Below are 18,055 nucleotides of genomic sequence, written 5' to 3'. Positions count from 1 at the left end.
ACAGTTTCACGATGCGGCGTCGCAAAGATAAAGCAACGACCCACTCGTCCCTTCAACCGAACAAAGAGATGATCGTCGTGGTGCAACACGTGTCGGCGAAGTGAACACTGCCATGACATCAAAATATTCAAGGCAGGCTATATCAATGGGATCCCTGCATGACTATGTATTCACTCCATTGAGTTATTGCAGCACCCGTCCGGCAATCAAACAAAGATGTCAACGTGGCGCAGCCAACGACCGCCGCTATATCATCGTATTCTGAAACCCGGGGAGGACTGGGGAAACATGTGTATAAAAGACCCCTCGTCACCTGTAAACCATATGAAGAATCAGAGTGCAACTTGGTAGTATCTCGTGTTTGTAAAGCTGTTCTTATACTACACTACAACTACGACTACAACCCCCATCACCCGCCCATCGACCCCCACGGCCGATTCTAACGGTAAAAGCCCGCCGCATCATCTCCACCCACAGGTGGCGCGCTGGGTGCTTGTTGTCCTCCAGGTCGATATGGAAGGTAACCCTGAGCAGGCGGTGCGGGGCTAGAGGTAGCGCCAGGCGGCGCAGGTGGTGCATATCCAGGCTGTGTTGGTGGGTATCCATAGCCTTGCTGAGGCGGCTGTTGCGAGTAAGGGTCAGATGGAGGCTGTTGTTCTTGTGGGGCTTGCTGTGGCGGAGGTGATGAGAGCTGCTCGTATGGGTTTTGCTGTCCTTGTGGTGGGCCTTGGGGAGCGCCTTGCTGTGGTGGGTAGCCGCCTGTTTCATAGCCTTGTGGTGGCTGGCTCGGAGCGTGGAAAGAGTGGCGGTTGTCTACTGGTGAGTCATATTGGCTGGTCGCTAGCTCCTGGGGTGCGTAGCTTTGCGGTCGACCTCCTACTGGTACTCTTCCTGGAGGTAGTGTGTAGGGGTCTGATGGCGGTCCTGGCTTCGGGGTTTGCTGTGTCCGTTCATTCGGGGGAACCATGAAGAAAGCAGGGCTTGAGCCTACGGGTGGTACTTGGGAAGGAGGCCCATGTTGCTGGGGTCCTCCACCATAAGCGTAGCGGCCCGGATCTTGGTGTGGGGTAGATGATACAGGTGGGTATCCTTGGTAGTTCGAGGGAGGTGGTGCATTGTAGCCGCCATATCCAGGACGGCCGCCGTATGCAGGTTGTTGGGGCTGGGACATGGATGCCTCCAGCATGGACTCGTAGTCTCGGCGAGCCTTGATAAACTTCTCGTTCAGCTGTGTAAAGTCATCTAGGAGAGTTAGCACTGGTCGTAACGCTTCTTACGGTTGACCTACCCTTCTTCTGCGAGTACTTCCCGATGAGCTCAATCAACTTCGGCCGAATAGCCAGTGTTGAGTGGTAGAGCTCGGTGATCTCTTCATTGTCTCGCGCGTCGCCTGCGCCTGGCTGGGAGCTCGTGCTCAGCAACGCAAGCAGCTTCTCCACATTCCTTATTTGTGCAAAGACCTCAGCCTCGTTCTGTGCCTCCCTCTCGAGCTCCTCACGCGTCGGATCTTGCAGCTTCTCCACGTAGTTAAGCGGGAAGATACCTGTCTGCCCGCGCAGCGATCCCTTCCACCAGTCCTTGTAAACAGATTCGAGTACGGCAATAATGTCGCCCTTGCGGAATTGCAGTTCACCGGGTTCAGATGGTTGGAAATCGAAGAGGGCTCGTACACGTGAGACGGTCGCTGCAGTTGTACCTGACGGCAGGGGTTGCGAAGGCTGTTCGGGCTGGGCACTGGGAGTAGACCCGCCCTGCTGGGGCGTGTTGGACTTGGCGGCCGTCGGCGCTGCACCCTTGGACTCTCGTATCGACATGGCAAGTGCCATTTGTAGCTCCTCTTCCTCTTTCTGGCGTTCGACGTCAGAGATCTGCGTCTTCTGTGGCTTGGAAGGCGCTCGGAGGTTGGGGTCTAAGACCTGTCAGTGTTGTACATTTCAACGCTACGTCCCCAACTCACTTTGTGACTTCAGCTTCATATAGGCATTAGACATGATTCCCAGGTCAGGGTCGCGGGCGAACATGTCGCTCCACTCTTGCATGCGCTCCAGTATCTTGGCCTTGACCTGCTGATGTGTGTTGCGGTCGTTGGCAAGCCTCAGCAGCGCTTCTGTGAAGCTCCGCGAAGCAAGCTCCTTGTGCATTTGGATCCCGCAGTTCTGGCTCAGGGCGTTGGCCAGCTCGAGGGTGTATAGTTGTACGTTCGCATTTCGGTGTGCTAACCGCCTGATCATGGCGGCGACCGCATCTTTGGCGCCCGTGTCGGACGATCCAACCTTGTCGCATACATCCTGCGTGATAAGTTAGCATCTGTCGCATATGCTGGAATGTAAGGCGCATGGTCGTGGCTGGACGGATGTTGCGACATCTGCCCAACTCGCCGCCCAAGGCATCGCGAGTGCTGACCGTACCAAAATGTATTCCCAGTTCTCGCTCGTAAGATTTTCGTCCGTAGCTTTTACGACAACATCGTCGAAGATGTTTGATTGCGCGCGAAACATGACGTCTGCCTGCTTCCAAGTGTCTTGAGACTCGGTATGGGGGAGCTCTCCGGGGGCGCGGGTGCCTGGAGTCGATACGCGAGTTGAGGTAAAGGTGTAAAGTTGAGAAGGGCGGAGGGTGAACGGATAGATCGCGAATGCGCGCGAGGTAGTCAGGGTAGTTTCGGGGAAAGGCCGTGTTATGTGTTATAGGGAGAGTGAGAGTCGTTCGTGTCGCAGTCAGTCGTATGCAACCGGGCTTAGAGCTCCCCGCCCAATGACGACGATGTGGCGGCCCTTACTCAGCCACAATGCTCGGGTCGCAAATTCACCAAGCAAGACATGCCAACGCTCATCACAATCTACGCCCCTGAATACTGATCGATTGTAGTTACACAGAAAGAATGTTCATATTCCACTTTTCTATATGCCGAGATTGCCACCTCCGGCCAAGTTTGTAACCCCAAATCGTATAGACACTAAAATTGCACACATTGTATGAGATAGTCGTAAGAGATGCGCTTCCTTCTGTAACCCAAGAAATCTGCCAGATCATGAGATAGGATGTATGCCTACATCGGCACTCGGAGTATTTGAAACAACATAAATAATGCGCTCGCGAATATGAGCAGTTGAACAGGATATGACGCGCTTGCTAATTCGCTCGACAATGCTCGTTGTGTAGAACAGCAGTATGAGGCTTCGACCTTTGCATACTGACTGCCGAGCAGGGGGTGGTACCGCGACACGACCATGAGGGGCGGGTGGCTTCGAGCTGCCACTGGGGCTGGATATGCGAACTTGTGAGCCTCCACCACGTGCGTCTGTTCATCGTTGTGCGCCATTTCGTCACCTATAATTCCATCGTCTTGCCATACCAATCGGCGAACGAATTCGTGCTCGTGTTTGACGAATCGCGGCCGTTGGTCTGCGCATTGTCCGTACCTAAGTTCCGGTGTTAAGAGACATTTATAATGAAATAAGAAACTTCACAGACCACCCTTTTTCCGCCGCTCTTCTGCCCTCGCTTTCCTCGCCGATTGTACCAGTGGCGCTAATGTGCCTAGCGGTTCAGCGGTCTGGATGAAGGGGTGCTGCAACTTGTTAGCGACTATCAACGGCAAGCAATTACAATGTACTTACCACCAGAAGATCGTGAGCACTAGCCCGCTTGTCGGGGTCGACCTTGAGCGAGAAGCCCAAGAAGTCACGGAACACTGGCGACAAGGCATGTTCCTCCTTGATCGTCGGTGTGCCGTTGGTCGCGATGAGCCACAGTGCACGGAGCGGACTTTCATTCAGGTACGGCGGCTCTCCTTCGATCATCTCGATGGACATGATACCCAACGACCAGATGTCAACCTTTCGGCCGTACTCCTTGCGAGTGACAACCTCGGGAGCCATCCAGTAGGGGGTACCTACCATGGTCGTGCGCTTGTTGTGGCTTTCGTTGATTTGCGCGCAGAAACCGAAGTCGGCTGTGAAGTGTATTAGACTTTATACAAAATGGCGATCTTGAGTTCAGCATACTGAGCTTGATGTTGCCTTCTTGGGAAAGCAGAATATTGTCCGACTTGATGTCTCGATGGATGACGCCCTTGGAGTGAAGATGTTGCAAGCCGTGGAGGGTCTGGAAAATTAGCGGAGTTCTTCGAGCGGGACATAAAAACTCACCTCTCTGCACACAGCAGCTATCTGGCCTTCGGACATGATGTTGAAAGTAACGACATCCGTCAAACTTCCACCCTCCATGTACTCCATAACCACCCACAGATCGCCTCTGAGCAGGAAACTGTCCATGAAATTTACAATGTTCTTGTGCTTGCTGTCTTTCATGACCAAAATCTCGTTGATAATCAAGTCTTTCTTAGGCTGCTGCTCGAGGTTCATCTGCTTGATGGCTACACACTTATTGGTGCTGTTCTCGTAGGCCATGAAGACACCACCGGAAGCACCCTGACCGATCTTGCTGAGGTTGCGGTATCTCTCCCGGGGATCGGCATTGGTACAGATGGCATTGAGCTTGGCCACGATATCCGGTCCCTGGCTCTGCCTCGGCCTTTGGCGTGGCCGGGGCGCTGGGCCAACACGAGCCTGTTGCGATGGTAATGGAATGTTTTGGGGATCCGATTGCTGGGCAAAGACCTGTTGGGGCGTCGGCTGGGACATCTGCATCTGCGGCTGCGGCTGCGGCGCAGGGACTACAGGTGGTGCGTAGTTTGGTTGCGGGGCTCTTTGGCTCATGCTCCTCCCTAGAGGTGCCTTTGGCTGCTGCGTGGTTGCCATGGCCATGGCTTGCTGCTGCTGCTGCTGGTATTGCTGGGCGGGAGAGATCGGGGTCGAACTGGCTGGGGAATCAAATCGCGGCGGCGTTCCTCCCGTGGTGTTGGATCGGGTGCGGGACATTGCAGAAGAGCCATTGGGGCTCTCTGAGGGAGTCGGATGGGCATAGGCAGCCTGGGGGTAGTCGTTCTCGTAGCGAGGGGTCTGGTGCTGGGTGATGATCGGACTTGGGGCCGCGGGGGCAGGTCTGTTTGGCATGGGCGCGGCGGAACCAGCAGGAGGGCCTGGAGGCTTGGGCGCTGGCCGGCTGGGCACGAGGGCTGCAACATTGACTGGAGGAGAGTTAACGACGGGGGAGGTCAGGCTGCGCGGAACGGGAGGAGGCGCACGCGGGTTTTCGAAGCTAGACTGGTCGTTCCGTGGGAATCGCGGGCTCTGCGGGGGACTGAGCGGGGGCTGGTTGGAGCCGTAGTTTGCGGTCTGGGGCACAATGTTGGCCTGGTACGCGTATCCCTGAGGCTGCGTGGGGCCCATCTTGTCCCAGATGGCGTCCTCTTCGTTCTTCTCGGCATTGTCCTTGTAGAAGTTGACCACGTCCATGACGGCCTGGGGGTGCTGCTTCTGCTCCTCCTGCGAGATGCCATTCTGCTGGAGCATGCGCTGCCACTCTTTGGGGAGGCCCTGGCACAGTTAGCACACATATATCAGCAATGAGGGGCTACCCACCGTGTACTCGCCCGTGTGGTTGTCGATGCTGACGTGGGTGACGTGCATGGGGTTCGTGGGCGTCGAGATGGTCGGGCGGCGCGGCGAGCCCAGCATGCTGCTCATGAAGTTGGAAAAGGTGCCCTTCTTCTTTGCGCCGCCCGAGAGGCGCTTCTTGGCTGCATCGCCGCTGCCGTCGCTGTAGCGGTTCGTCTTGCTCGAGGTGGTCGAGGGCGGGGTCGTCGTGCTGTCCATCTTGGAGGTGAAGGAGCGCGACTGGCGCAGGTAGCGGTTCTGGGCAGGCTGGTCGGTGTACGAGTGCTGGAGGGCGGGCCGCGGCTGGCTCGAGGCGTTCAGAGCTTCCTCGACGATGCGGTCGAAGGGCTGGCCGACGTGGACGGGTTGCAGGTCATAGGCATGCGGGTTGGGGGGCTCGTAGACGGGCCGCAGGGTGTGCGAGGGCGAGCGGGAGAGGCCTCGCGCTGGCGACTGCGACGAGGATGCTGCAGGTGCTACGCCAAGATTCGGCTGGAAGTAAGAGGCGGCGCCTATGGAGTAAGGTCAGTATCGCAGGCACGGTAGGAACACAGGAACACCACGCACTGGGCGCACGCTTCAGCGTCGTCGGGCCCTTGTTCAAATAGGCTATTGGCGGGCCTCGCTCTTTCGACGGCCCTCTCTTGGTCAGCCTCGTGGGCCGCGTCGATGACTTGTCGTCCATTGCGGGCCTGCAGAGTGTCCTAGTCAACGTCACACCTCGAGCCTGCGCAGCCGAGGGGGGCCAGGCCGGAAGGGGAGAGGAGAGAGGATGGGCGGCGCCGTGGGAAGCTCGCTGTCGCTGGATACGTGGAGAGGGGATGCACGGCAGAAACAGGTACAGACAGAAGTGATCGCAGCAGAAGCACAGATGGATCTGGCCGACTCTCCAGGGCTGGTTTTGCCGTGCTCAAGTCCTAGCTAGCGACTCTACCACCTAATCTCCACCAGCCCAGCTATACCTCCACTAGACTCCGAATACGTCTGTTTCAGGACGTGTTTCCTCTAATTTCTCAACGGCCTGCCGCCGCTGACTGAAGCCCGCCCTCTGCCCGTTGCAACGCAGCCCGCCGACTCATGCGCGCCCGCATTTGACGCCCAAAGAAGGTGTGGCGATATGCAGTAGCTCATGTCACGTCGACGTTTACATAGTACTTATCAAGTCAATTTGTCTTGTCTATTCTCTTCGCATTCTGCATTCCTCGCAACGCAGTATGCTTCGAAGACCGATGGACATTGACAGCGACCATTCGCGGCTAACCCAACACCATAGCCACGCCGTAAAGTCTATTCTTATACCTGCCATCCCATCGCGCCTTCCCTGGTAGACGCTCTCACTCTTGGTCGACGTGCGGCTCTTCCCGGCGTCGCATCTTTCACATGCTCGGTACCTGCTACCAACACCGATGCCCAAAAACACCACCCATCCTATCGCGTCTCCCGGGCAATACGCGCGATAATTACCTCACCATGGAAGCTTCACTGCAGGGCAGACGCGTTTTGTAAATCGACTGGTAATGCCATGCAAGGCAGCGCCCGAGCTCCGAGACAGCCTCTTTCCCCCCACATCGCGCTATCTGTCGCTACGACTCCGGCCGCAGAGCACAGCGTCACGATAGCCTCAACCTTCACCCTCATGAAACACGCCACGCACGTCTCCTCTCCCACATGCAGGTCGCCGTGATACAGCATCCAACCTGCCAGCCCAAAGCACGCGAGACAGCAGCATGTCATGCGCCAACAAATACTAATCCACCTGGGCAAGAACATGAAATGTCCAGGCAAGGAGCACGGCATCGCTCAACAACTCCGACCAGGCTCGCCTAGACGCTCCAAAACCAACGTTGCACGAACAACTCACTCCCGCTTTACGAGTCTACGAGTAATGGTCATGCAACAAGAGCCAGCATACCCCGAGCGCCGCGGCAACGGCCCATCTCCCGTTCTTCTAACGCACCCGGCCACGGCACTTTGCCCCGTGCACAACAACGCTCCTCTGAGCATCTAGGGGTTTGATCAGCCCGCCCCAAAACTGCGCAAGGCTAACACACGCCACGTGAAATGATACGAGTCTGTCGATCTATGTCAGCTCTCTAACGCTCTTCGAGTCTGGATTCATCTGTGAAGAAGCCCGAAACAGCCACATCGTGAGCTATGACGATCACCGTCAAACATGCAGTTGGTCGTGCTATTTTTGCTTCTTCGACGTCATGGCTTCAACGTTCGGTTGTCGGCACGATTTTACATCATCACCACACGTATCTGTAGTCGACGCGATGTAACGGCGCGTATGTTTAAGACGGATTACAGCAACACAGTAAACACAGGCCTTTTACACATTCAACACGCATCGCGCTCAGGCTTGGCATTCTGCGAAGACTTTGCTTCTTGAATAAGCATCTAGATCCTGCATGTCGACAGAAAGGAGGCTTGCTCGACTCCTTGTTGTCTCTTCCAAATAGATGAATTCGTGGGGGTTACGGACCTCGCAAGCATGAGGTACAATATTCAGATTAGGATCTATACGAAACCTGTCAAGAACCCATCACCAACAATCCACCGTAGGCATTATAAGACTAGTCATTCATTTGTATGCCTGGGATATACGTTCAACGCGCATTCCTTATCTCATCAGTTTTCATGATTACCACGCGCTCCTTATCCGTGCCGCCCTCATCACGCCGGTCAATGCAACTGTGGCACAGCAATCCTCCACTCCTTTCCTCAACGACTTGATATAGGCACGCACATGAACTGCACCACCGACTTTGCGCTCATTCCTTTCGCAAACTGTGCTCGTGCACTTCTCCTGTATTCTTGTTGAAAACAGCCATATTAACGATAACTACCTCTGTGTGCTCTTTTTCGCTGTCATACTCTTTTTCGTAAATCGTAGTATTGTCTTCTTCGTCTTCTTCTTCTTCTGCTCCTCTAAATGCGAGTTCCACGAGATCTTCATATCTCTGTTTAGATCACGCGTCAACCTTCACGTGTAAACTCGTTAGTCTAGGAAGCGAGACATCGTCTACGATTTGCGTTGCCCCTTTCACGTGCAAAGTAGTGTAGGTACACTCAGCGGCGAGCCTCAAAGGTCTGCATCACTTCAGATATCTTTCGTAGTACGACGAGAAACATATGTTTCCCACCGAAGTCGCATGATGAACAACTCAAGTTGCTGAACCAATTAGTCGTGCAATGGATAATACAAGTGTATATCTATATCTCCATCATATCAAGCCTAGCTGCGCTCACGCAACCATCTGCATCGCCGTAATTACTTCACGCTTCTGCATTATCAAAGCTTTCAATAGAATCTCGAGAACGAAGTAGGTGTGCAGCTGGAAGAAAAATAGTTGTTAGCTAAGGTTCTAACGACGGTGTTTCTGCTGCGGAACCATCGAAAGAAGACGAGTAATAGGAGTGAAGGAATATTTTCGGTAGAATAACAAGCGACAAGAGACGTGGTACATAAAAGTGAGATGCGTGATTCAACTAAAACATGGATATCATATGCAAAACTGGAATCTAAGGGGGAATTCTACATTTGGTAGGTTCGATACCGAGAACTCGTGATCGAAGTTCGCCGCAATTACAGTCGTCTCTGGTGCTGATCTGAATTCTAGAAATAATACGAACATGTATTCTAACAAATATTATGGGAACGAAACATTATCTCATCTCATACACAGAATGACATGATGAGCTGCAAAATTTCAAAGCGCAAAACCTGTGTTTTATGCCGCAACATCTAATATCGCTCTGCTCTTCTTCGCAATGCGCACAGATCTCATGGACGTAGGGTTAACAATTGCACGAAAGGGGGTTGACAGTCGCGCAGTTCCCACACCGCATCACAAGCACCAAAACACACACATACAGACACAGCAACATCTCATGTTTTTGTGTCCTTCATTTGAACTTCGCACCTATCCTACTCTAGCCCCTTCCAACCCTTCTTTTCCCCGTTCCCCGTTCCCGGACACGACAAAATCCCGTATCATTCCAGCTGTCGTACAACAGCAGCAAAAAAACAACAACTCCTCTTCTCATCATCATACGCGCGTGACATCCAAGAAACTCGACGCAGACTTTCTAACGTCTAATGTTGGACCGACGACCTGGGATAAAAACAAAAACCCAAAAAACCCCTTTCCGATGCTTGCAAGGGCCCTGTTGCCAACCAACTATGCCGCCTGAATCGAGTGGTGAAACTTGAAGAAAAATTTATATGTATACGGTGAAAGGGTATGCGCTGACCGGTGAACCAGGGTTGAGGTCGTGAGGCGCTGAAAGAAAGTAAGGCTGTGGTGGTGTTCGGCGTGGGCGTGGACAGCTGATCAGCCGCGACAGGCGGCATCTATCAGCAGTACCGCGGGCAAGGTGAGTCGACTAGGGTAATGGCAGACCACATGATCAATAACACACATCTCGATTGCTTCATGCTGGATCTTTGGAGGCGTCATCCGGTGGTGGCTCCGTCTTTCCCTCCTCCTGATTTTGCAAGAGCCGTGCTTGTTCGTCGGGAATATCGCCCTGTTCGTTCTCCTCTCCAGCCATCGGTTCTTCTGATCGCATGACCGCTTCGTCGACCTCTTCCGAAGGGTTGGGCATTGGCGCTTCGCCTGATGGCTTGGTGTTGGCCTCGTCGGCACTGTGCTTGCCCCCGTGGAACCAGCCACCCTTCTCCCATTCTCCGGGTTGGTAGAGGCAGTCATGGCGAATATCCGTGTCGACGATAGCAGCCATGAGTTTGTTGAGCCGATCGAAAGAGATGGGCTTTAGGATCCACGCATCGAATCCAGCGTCGATGTAGCGTTGGCGGTCGCGCTCGATCAGAGAGGCTGAGACTGCAATGATGGGGACGCGGCCGCAGAGGGCGGCTCGGGCTGAGTAGATGTCGGTGTGTAGCTTTTCGAACGATCTTATCATCTTGGTTGAGGTAAGTCCGTCGACGATTGGCATCTTCAATAATGTCAGTAAACAGAGCAGGTCTTCAAAAACACTCTACTAACCTGCATATCCATCAAGACAACATCGATGTCTCGTGAATTGTCGCAGTATGCCGACGAACATTCCTCGCCATTGACGGTGAGATGGACCTCATGTCCAAGCTTTTCTAATCGTTTCTTGACAATCCTACTATTCACCGGGTCGTCTTCCGCAACGAGTACGCGCATGTGGTCCGAAGTCAATTTCTCCGGTTCCGCAGACGGTTGTATTGGTGTGTCGCCCTGTACCTCTCCGAGGACACTCCCGGGCTTGGGCCGAGGATCTACCGGACTATCGCCGCCTTCATCAGGCATCTTCAGGGCCGTGATTGGGGCACCGGAGCCAGGTACGGTAACTTCCCCTTCGTGATCGGACTGCATGCTTCTCTGGTGTGGAGGTACAATAGGCTGGCTGCTGATGTATTCAAGGCTCCTAGACCTCATGCGCGCGGCGCCGGGATCAAGACTATTGCGTTTCGTTAAGGTCGGTCTCAGAGAGTGTGCGCTTGGGCTTGCATCGCCTCTGCCGATCATGTGCGGCTCTTGTATCGCGTCGATAAGTCTGTCCACATCACTCCTCTGACTCGACCCGCTCTTGAAGCTGCGTAGACTAGTCTTACTCGTCAGACTCTCCGCACTAGATCTTCGAATGACCACACCACTCGTCCCACCACTCGAGCTACTCTTCCTCTCGCTATCGGAGGTGTGGCGCGATAGACTTGGGGCAATGAGAGTCCGTTCGCCTTCATCAGGGCCAGGCAGGATGCTTGATAAGGTACTGTCCGGTTGGGGTGTGATGCTACCAGCTGGCGAAGCCTCTGCCGTTGTCACGGCTTCTACCTCGGCGTCTGGAAGGTCGAACGGAAATTGTACGACGAACCTCGTGCCTTTGCCCTCTTCGGATCGAAGCCTCAATTGTCCGTTCATATTCCTGATGATGCGGCCAACGACGGCCAGACCGAGACCCAACGTTGACTTCTTACCTTGCTCGGCAATTTGATTTTTGTCAGGTACCAGCGCATCCTCCAGCATAGATGCAGGCTCAGACTGAACTTGCTCCAAGTCATAGAAGAGCTGATCAAGCTTCTTCTGGCTCATACCAACACCCGTGTCGGCCACTGCCACTTCAACCTCGACATGATCTCTGCTGGGCCTTGCTGCGACATAAACCTCCACAGTGACGCTACCTTGGGTAGTGTTCTGTATGGCGTTCGCAGTGATATTGGAGATGGCCTGACGGACTCGGCGTTGATCTCCGATACACAAAGTAGGCAAACCCGGGTGTTCGATAACTTCATAAGATATGTTCTTCCGTTTGGCGTCGTTCTTGAACATGTCGGTGGCATCCTTGATTGTTTCCCGGAAGTCGAACGACTCGCCCTTAATGAGTGGTCCGCCTTCCTCCGTCTTGGTCAGGTCAAGTAGGTCGTTGATTACGTAGATGAGTGACTTCGACGCCGAATGCGATCTCGAAAGGTTTTCCCGTGTTTCCGTGTCTAGGGCTCCTTCCAGTGCTATCTCGAGGTAGTTGATAATTGCATTCAGTGGGGTGCGAACTTCGTGCGCCGAGTTTGCCAGCAATAATCGGGTCAGCTGACTACTCTGCAGCGCAGCTTCTTTTTGCCTCCAGACTTCGATGAACTTTCCATATACCAAACATAGCACTGAGGCGGTCTCAATCTCTTCTTCCGTCCATTCGCGGCACTTTCCAACGACGGTCTCGGACCACGTTTTGAAACTCTTTCTTGGCTCCAGGTAACCCTCGGTGCCCTCTTTGATGAACTTTTCGTATGGGTTACCGGCCCATTTCACCTCCTTCAGTTGTCCTTTCCTGAAGAAAACGATAAAGTCCTCGCCATCTACCGACAAGGGGACGATTAGCATGCCTGCTATGACATGGAAACCGGGCGGGTATCGCAGATCGGGGAAGTCCGAGATGATATCTATGGAAGTCATGACCGATTGTATTTTCCTCATCCTGAGATACTCTAACATGGCCAGTGCTTCTTGCGAGTTCTCTAGAACACCAAGGATCTTTGTCTCGTCACGGATCGAGAGTAAACCAAAGTCGGCATCGAAGAGTTTCAAGAGATCATCAGAGGAGGCGATGATGTACCCGGAGGGGTTATGTTGTGTTGGTACAGTATTGATGAGTTTCCTGGCCTGTAGTCTTGACGCATACGATAATCTTTCGATGTTTCTCGATGCTGCATCGCCAACCATGCGACACATCTTTCGAATAGGAAAAGATACGCGCATACCGCGAGGCCCGTACGAATGGCAGGCAATGAGACCCCACAGCTCGTTGAACGCGTTGATGGAGATGGACATTGACGACCTTACGGCCATGTTCGCGAGATATTTGAGATGAATTGGGGACATGGCGCGAAGATACGAGTGCGTGAGATCGAGAGGGCTTTCCAAATCCTCAGCGGTACGGCAAACGAGCCTTGCGGTTGTTAGGTCCCGGTCGTAGAGCATGCGAACCTTGTTTAGCTTGTATAGTTCTCGAGCTTGCTTTGGAATATCGGAAGCAGGGAAGTTCAGCCCCTTGTACAGATCCTTTGTCGCTCGCGGGTCAACAAGTTCTGTAACGACACGGCCGTTGAAAGTTTGGTCGAATTGATATATCATGACGCGATGGAAACCAGTTAGTTCCTTGACAACGCCCACAAGAACTTTGAGAAACTTTTCCAATGATGGTGCCGCAGCCAGCTGTTCTTGCACCTGGGACATGATGTTGAAGACCTCCATCGCAGCAGCTTCACCCTTCCTTTTCCGCGCGCTACGCAGGACTCGCAAGGGCTTGCTCTTGATTTCTGTACTTTCGAGTAGTTCCTGCGCCGTGGGCTGACTGGACAAAGTATCTTCCGGCAGCTCTGGAGTAAGGTCGTTGGGGGGCACCAGCGGGTATAGAGGGTCTTCTTCAAGCTCGAACTCGCAAATAACAAGTCCAGGATTTGAATCGTTGATGTGGATGGCGCACCACAGCTTGCGCGTTCGATTGTAGCCTGCCACTTTGATGGACATGGTGAAGACTTCGGGCCCATTGGACGTGACGTCGGAGTCCTCGTCTTTGATGAAGTCGATGTGGTCCAAGAGGTTATCGGCTTGCTCTTCAGATAGAATGTCCGTAAAGCTCTCTAGTGCGAATAGCTCCTTCGGGGTGCGTCCTAATATGCGTTTAGAGTTTTCACTTACGACACGCACCAGCAGACTTCCTTCCGGGTCGTCTTGCAGTGCCAGTAGCAGACCGAAGCCTTGCACGGCGCCCGGCAGATGAATGGGCTCATCCTCGCAGCGCTGTAGGGTATCGCCCTCACGGCCTGTTATGACCATGTGTCCTCCCTCAGTCGTGACGTGCTTGAACCGATGTGTCACCAGTCCGCCCATATCCAAGCTGCTGATACCACTTTTAGCGGAAGCACCTCCAATTGACGGCGCCCGTTCGGCTCTTGACCCCGGTGACCGACTGCCTTCCTGTGCGCTTCCACCTGACCTTGTTGACGACAGATCATTGAACAGCTGTTGGGGTATTTGAGGGGCGGCCCTTCTCGAGCCGTCGGCTCTTTGAGTGGATTGGAAGGACGAGCGCTGTGTATCAGAGCCTGTGTCTGCCTTGGTACTCCCAGGACGCAACCCCCAAGCGCGCTGCGAGCCATGTGAAGCCTGTGACGTAGTCGATCCCTGCGAAGCTCGGCGGGAGTCGCTTGTGAAGCGCGAGTCGTTTGTTCGCGAATATGGGTGGAAGTAATCGCCCTGGGAGTAACCGCCCTTTGGTGTGGGAGTAGGGTCGACGCTGATGGCGCTCCGTATGGGAAAGACACGGTCGGTAGCGGAGGGGCTCATGGCGCCTTCGTTACTAGGGCCCCCAGACGCAGCGCTGTTCGGTGGCAGAGCAAAGTCGGCGGCCTTTGGTGCAGCGTCGGGCGTAGCTGGCTCTTCGGGCACGGGCGACACGGTGGAGAAGTTGAAGCGGCCATCGCTTGGTGTATTAGGACCAAGGTTGGGGGTTTGCTGGGGTGATTGAGACATGGAGCTGTGTGTCGTCGATCAGGCGAGCACGCCGGCGGCAGGGTTAAGAGTGCGCCGACGGCCTGGCTGTTGGTAGGAATAGAGGCACCCGCACACGGTGGGATTGTGCCTTCAGGCGTCCATGGGCGTCTGGTGGTCGCTAACGTGTGGTGTGTATAGTTGCGAGGATGCTCTCAACCGCAGGCAAGGTCACTTGGCGTTATGCAGGGACCGCGTGAGGGTGGCGAAAGACGGACAATCCCTAATAGGAGTCTCGTTTCTTTTGCCAGAGGGGGATGGTGGGCGGGCCTAGCAGCCTCATGAAGTTGGCAGAGTTGCTGCTGCTGGGAGATGTGGCGGCGTGCGGAGGGGCGAACGAAATCTGGACCGTCCAGGGCAGTCAAGTGCGAGGCATGCAACCGTTGGAGTGGATGGAAAGCGACAGAAGGATGGACACAGGCAGAGATGCGCAACGACCAGGCTGGCTCCTAGCTGCACTTGTGCAGACACAACGACGGGCAGCGCGTCACCGTCTAGTTGATGAGATAGATGACTGCCATGCGTCGTCTTGAATGGCTTGATGCGCCTCCAGATGTCGATCGCGAACGTCTTGGGTTAAGTCGCTCTATCTCTGCGATCGACGATCTAAGCTCAGAGCAGGTAGGTTAGGGGCAAGATGCAGGTTAGGCCATGAAAGTTCTTAGCGACCGGAGCATGGATATTCGACAGTTTTCCATCATCAGCGGCCTCGGACCCACTCGCGCGCGGGAATTAGGGCAGACAAGCGCTACGTCATCGGTGAGATGCACCACGGCTGGCTCGACGCCGAACGTGGAGTGTGTTTGGTGAGACGCGGCGGCATCATTGCGACAGTCACCTGCTTGTTTATTGCCCTCAACACCATAAGAGACGTCGGCTAATGACACCCGGGTCTCACAAACATATCCATGACAGCTGTCAGCGGGCTCCGAGGGCTCCAGACACTCTCGTAGTAAGAGTGGTACGCTGCCTCCCGCGGAATTATCCTGTCCCCAGAATATTGGGATTGCCCACGGCAGACGGCCCCGGGGGCAGGATGCGCCGATCTCACGTGATGCCGGCCCGTGGCGTGCAAAAGTGTTTCGACGATCAACGCGCCAAGCTCTGACGAATTCATGGACCAACGATGCACCATGGAATCACTTCATGTTTGACGCGTACATGTAACGAGGTCGGGCCTTTGAATGCGGCCGTCACCACCGTTCGCGACAGTATGGCATCCATGGCTTATGCCCCCAAACGTCCATGCACCCTTCGTGCCTGACACTGCCTGGGCTTGGCGGCAGCGACTGACAGCAACGTGGGGCAGCGGCCAATCGCGGTCTAACGTAACGGTGAATCGATGTCTGTAGGTAGGCACTCACCGCAACCTACAGACTCCCACACGCCGCCCCTCAATGTCCTCGCAAACACCCGCGCGAACGCTAAACGTCCTCGTCGCCCTCACTGACCCCTCGGCCTTCCGCTTTGGCTGCTCCATCGTTGCGCGCCTGCATCGCCTCCAGCATGTTTCTCTGAAGATCATCGCATGCAAGGACTTCCCGACCACGACGCACACGACTGTCCCGCCCCAGCTCGAGCCCGTCTGGTACACGTATGACCCCGAGAGCGACACGACGCCCGAGTGGCAACATGTCGACTATCAGGAGACCAACGTGGCAGAGTACTGCTCATGGGCCGACTTGCTCGTCCTCGCACCGCTTGACGCCGAGAATCTCGCCCGTATGCTCCATGGATTCACAACAAACCTGCACTTGAAGATCTTGCGCAGCTGGAATGTGTCAAAGAAGATAATGCTCATACCGGGCATGTCCACGCTGATGTGGGAGAACCCCACGTCGAGGAAGCAGATCAGCAAGATACGGCGGAAGTGGAACTGGATCCGCGTACTCCCTCCGTTCTTGTGGTCTTTCGACCATTCCGGGCGCAAGTACCACCCATGGGTAGAAGGGCACAAGGCATTCAATGAATCTATACAAACCCAGATCGATCTAATGGCAGTTGGTGATCGCACTATCGCACTACCTATTGCCCATCTCCCAACACTGACACCTACGCGAAGCAAGGGGTCTCGGCTGCCGCCAGAGCTCTGGTCCATCATCCTGGAATTTACCAAGGACTGGGAGCTGGCGACTACATTGAATGTTCACACGAACCTGCCCATACCGAAAGAGTGGCGACAATCGGCTAGCGATGAAGGCCCCAAGACACAGATGCAGAAGATAGAATGGGCGCTTCTTACCTATCCCTATTCGGAGATCAAGGCAGTGTTTGACTCTGAGAACCCCACTCGCATCTCCCGCGTATGCATCGAACTTATCATGCGCTTTGCCATGGTACCCGTTCTTGCACACCTGGAAAAGTTCCACAAGGAGCTCTTCTGGGGCACATTCGGGCACACCTTCCTACCCCACAAAGCTTCTGTGTTTGGCAAAACGGAGATTCTCGAGTACTGGCGGACGTCGCCTACCTTCCTTACCAAGGAGTACTCTGTGGAAGCCATTGACAATGCGAGCCGCACCAACTCGGTCCAGGCCCTTGACTGGTGGTATAACTCTGGCCTCTCACTGAAGTACACAGAAGCTGCGCTCGAGCAAGCTAGCTCGCAGGGCCACATTCACGTACTCAAGTGGTGGAAGGAGCACAGCCGTTACAGGACGGCCCCCTCGGTACCTTCATCACCAATCGATGAGCAAGCTCCTAGCAGACCCCGCCAAGACGACTTACCTCTCAAGGTGGGCAAGTCCATCACCTACGCAACACAGTCAGGCTGCCTACCCGCGATTCACTTTTGGGTTGAATCCGGCATTCCCTTTTCGCATGAAGATACAATAGCCAAAATCGCCTCGACCCATGGTCACACACATATTCTAGACTACTGGCGTACCCTTCGCGGCGAGAAGATTCTCTTTGACAACCAGGTTCTCGTAGGACCGACCAAAATGGGCCATGCCGGCGTGCTAGAATGGTGGAAGCGCAGCGGCCTGAAGGTGGAGTACAAGACGTGTGATATCGAAGAAGCATTAGAGGATGGTGTTGAGGGAGCGCGGGGAGATGCCGTGCGAAGATGGTGGGCGTTGAACGGATTAAACCTTGGGATCGGAACGAGCGAGTGGATGAAGATCAAGGTCTTGGGGTCGTGATGGTGAATTAGGGAGGCGGAGCAGGTGTAGACAGTATCATAGCATTATAGCATAGCAAGCGACTTTTCTGACAACCATCCTGATTATCATTTCATACGAGGGAAAAATTGAACCTACCTTCTCGAAGTATACATTGCCTTAGAGAATATGTACGTTCCAAGTTTTATACTAATGCAGACGACAGAGCACCCGTTCAGTCTTTGCATGAGGTGCTATTCCCATTGCCAGCGGAATTGACTACTCAAAAAGACCGCAAGCCCCGCCGACAGGGTCTTCTTACCCGTTGTGGCCGGAGCTCGGAAGCCTTGGGTCGGTGAGCGCCTGAGCCAATGGCTGAAGAGCAATTTGACTTTGAGCGCGAGCGCCTCTG

The 18,055-nt window shown here is 54.4% G+C and overlaps 4 protein-coding genes across 4 annotated transcripts; 1 reads left to right on the top strand and 3 right to left on the bottom strand.

Moving 5' to 3' along the window:
- Positions 1-439: 439 nt before the first annotated feature.
- Positions 440-2,231, bottom strand: HSE1 (ESCRT-0 subunit protein hse1; the record flags this gene model as incomplete). The annotated part of the gene is made up of 3 exons (XM_051498664.1): positions 440-1,242; positions 1,289-1,909; positions 1,958-2,231. 3 exons carry the CDS (start codon positions 2,229-2,231, stop codon positions 440-442), a joined length of 1,698 nt encoding a protein of 565 aa, XP_051350938.1.
- Positions 2,232-3,466: 1,235 nt separating this feature from the next.
- J4E92_007300 (uncharacterized protein) lies at positions 3,467-6,186 on the bottom strand (the record flags this gene model as incomplete). The annotated part of the gene is made up of 6 exons (XM_051498663.1): positions 3,467-3,571; positions 3,621-3,955; positions 4,008-4,107; positions 4,152-5,441; positions 5,487-6,013; positions 6,069-6,186. 6 exons carry the CDS (start codon positions 6,184-6,186, stop codon positions 3,467-3,469), a joined length of 2,475 nt encoding a protein of 824 aa, XP_051350937.1.
- Positions 6,187-9,938: 3,752 nt separating this feature from the next.
- On the bottom strand, positions 9,939-14,524 carry J4E92_007299 (uncharacterized protein; the record flags this gene model as incomplete). The annotated part of the gene is made up of 2 exons (XM_051498662.1): positions 9,939-10,463; positions 10,514-14,524. The coding sequence occupies 2 exons, from the start codon at positions 14,522-14,524 to the stop codon at positions 9,939-9,941; spliced, it is 4,536 nt and encodes a 1,511-aa protein (XP_051350936.1).
- A 1,415-nt stretch (positions 14,525-15,939) lies between these two features.
- J4E92_007298 (uncharacterized protein) lies at positions 15,940-17,685 on the top strand (the record flags this gene model as incomplete). The annotated part of the gene is made up of 1 exon (XM_051498661.1): positions 15,940-17,685. The coding sequence occupies one exon, from the start codon at positions 15,940-15,942 to the stop codon at positions 17,683-17,685; it is 1,746 nt and encodes a 581-aa protein (XP_051350935.1).
- Positions 17,686-18,055: the final 370 nt, after the last annotated feature.

This window comes from Alternaria infectoria (assembly GCF_024043175.1).
Source record: "Alternaria infectoria strain BMP 0036 chromosome Unknown scaffold_12, whole genome shotgun sequence".
Taxonomy (NCBI): Eukaryota; Fungi; Ascomycota; class Dothideomycetes; order Pleosporales; family Pleosporaceae; genus Alternaria; species Alternaria infectoria.
The sequence above is the reverse complement of the archived record's forward strand: the minus strand, read 5'-3'. Positions and strand labels throughout refer to the sequence as shown.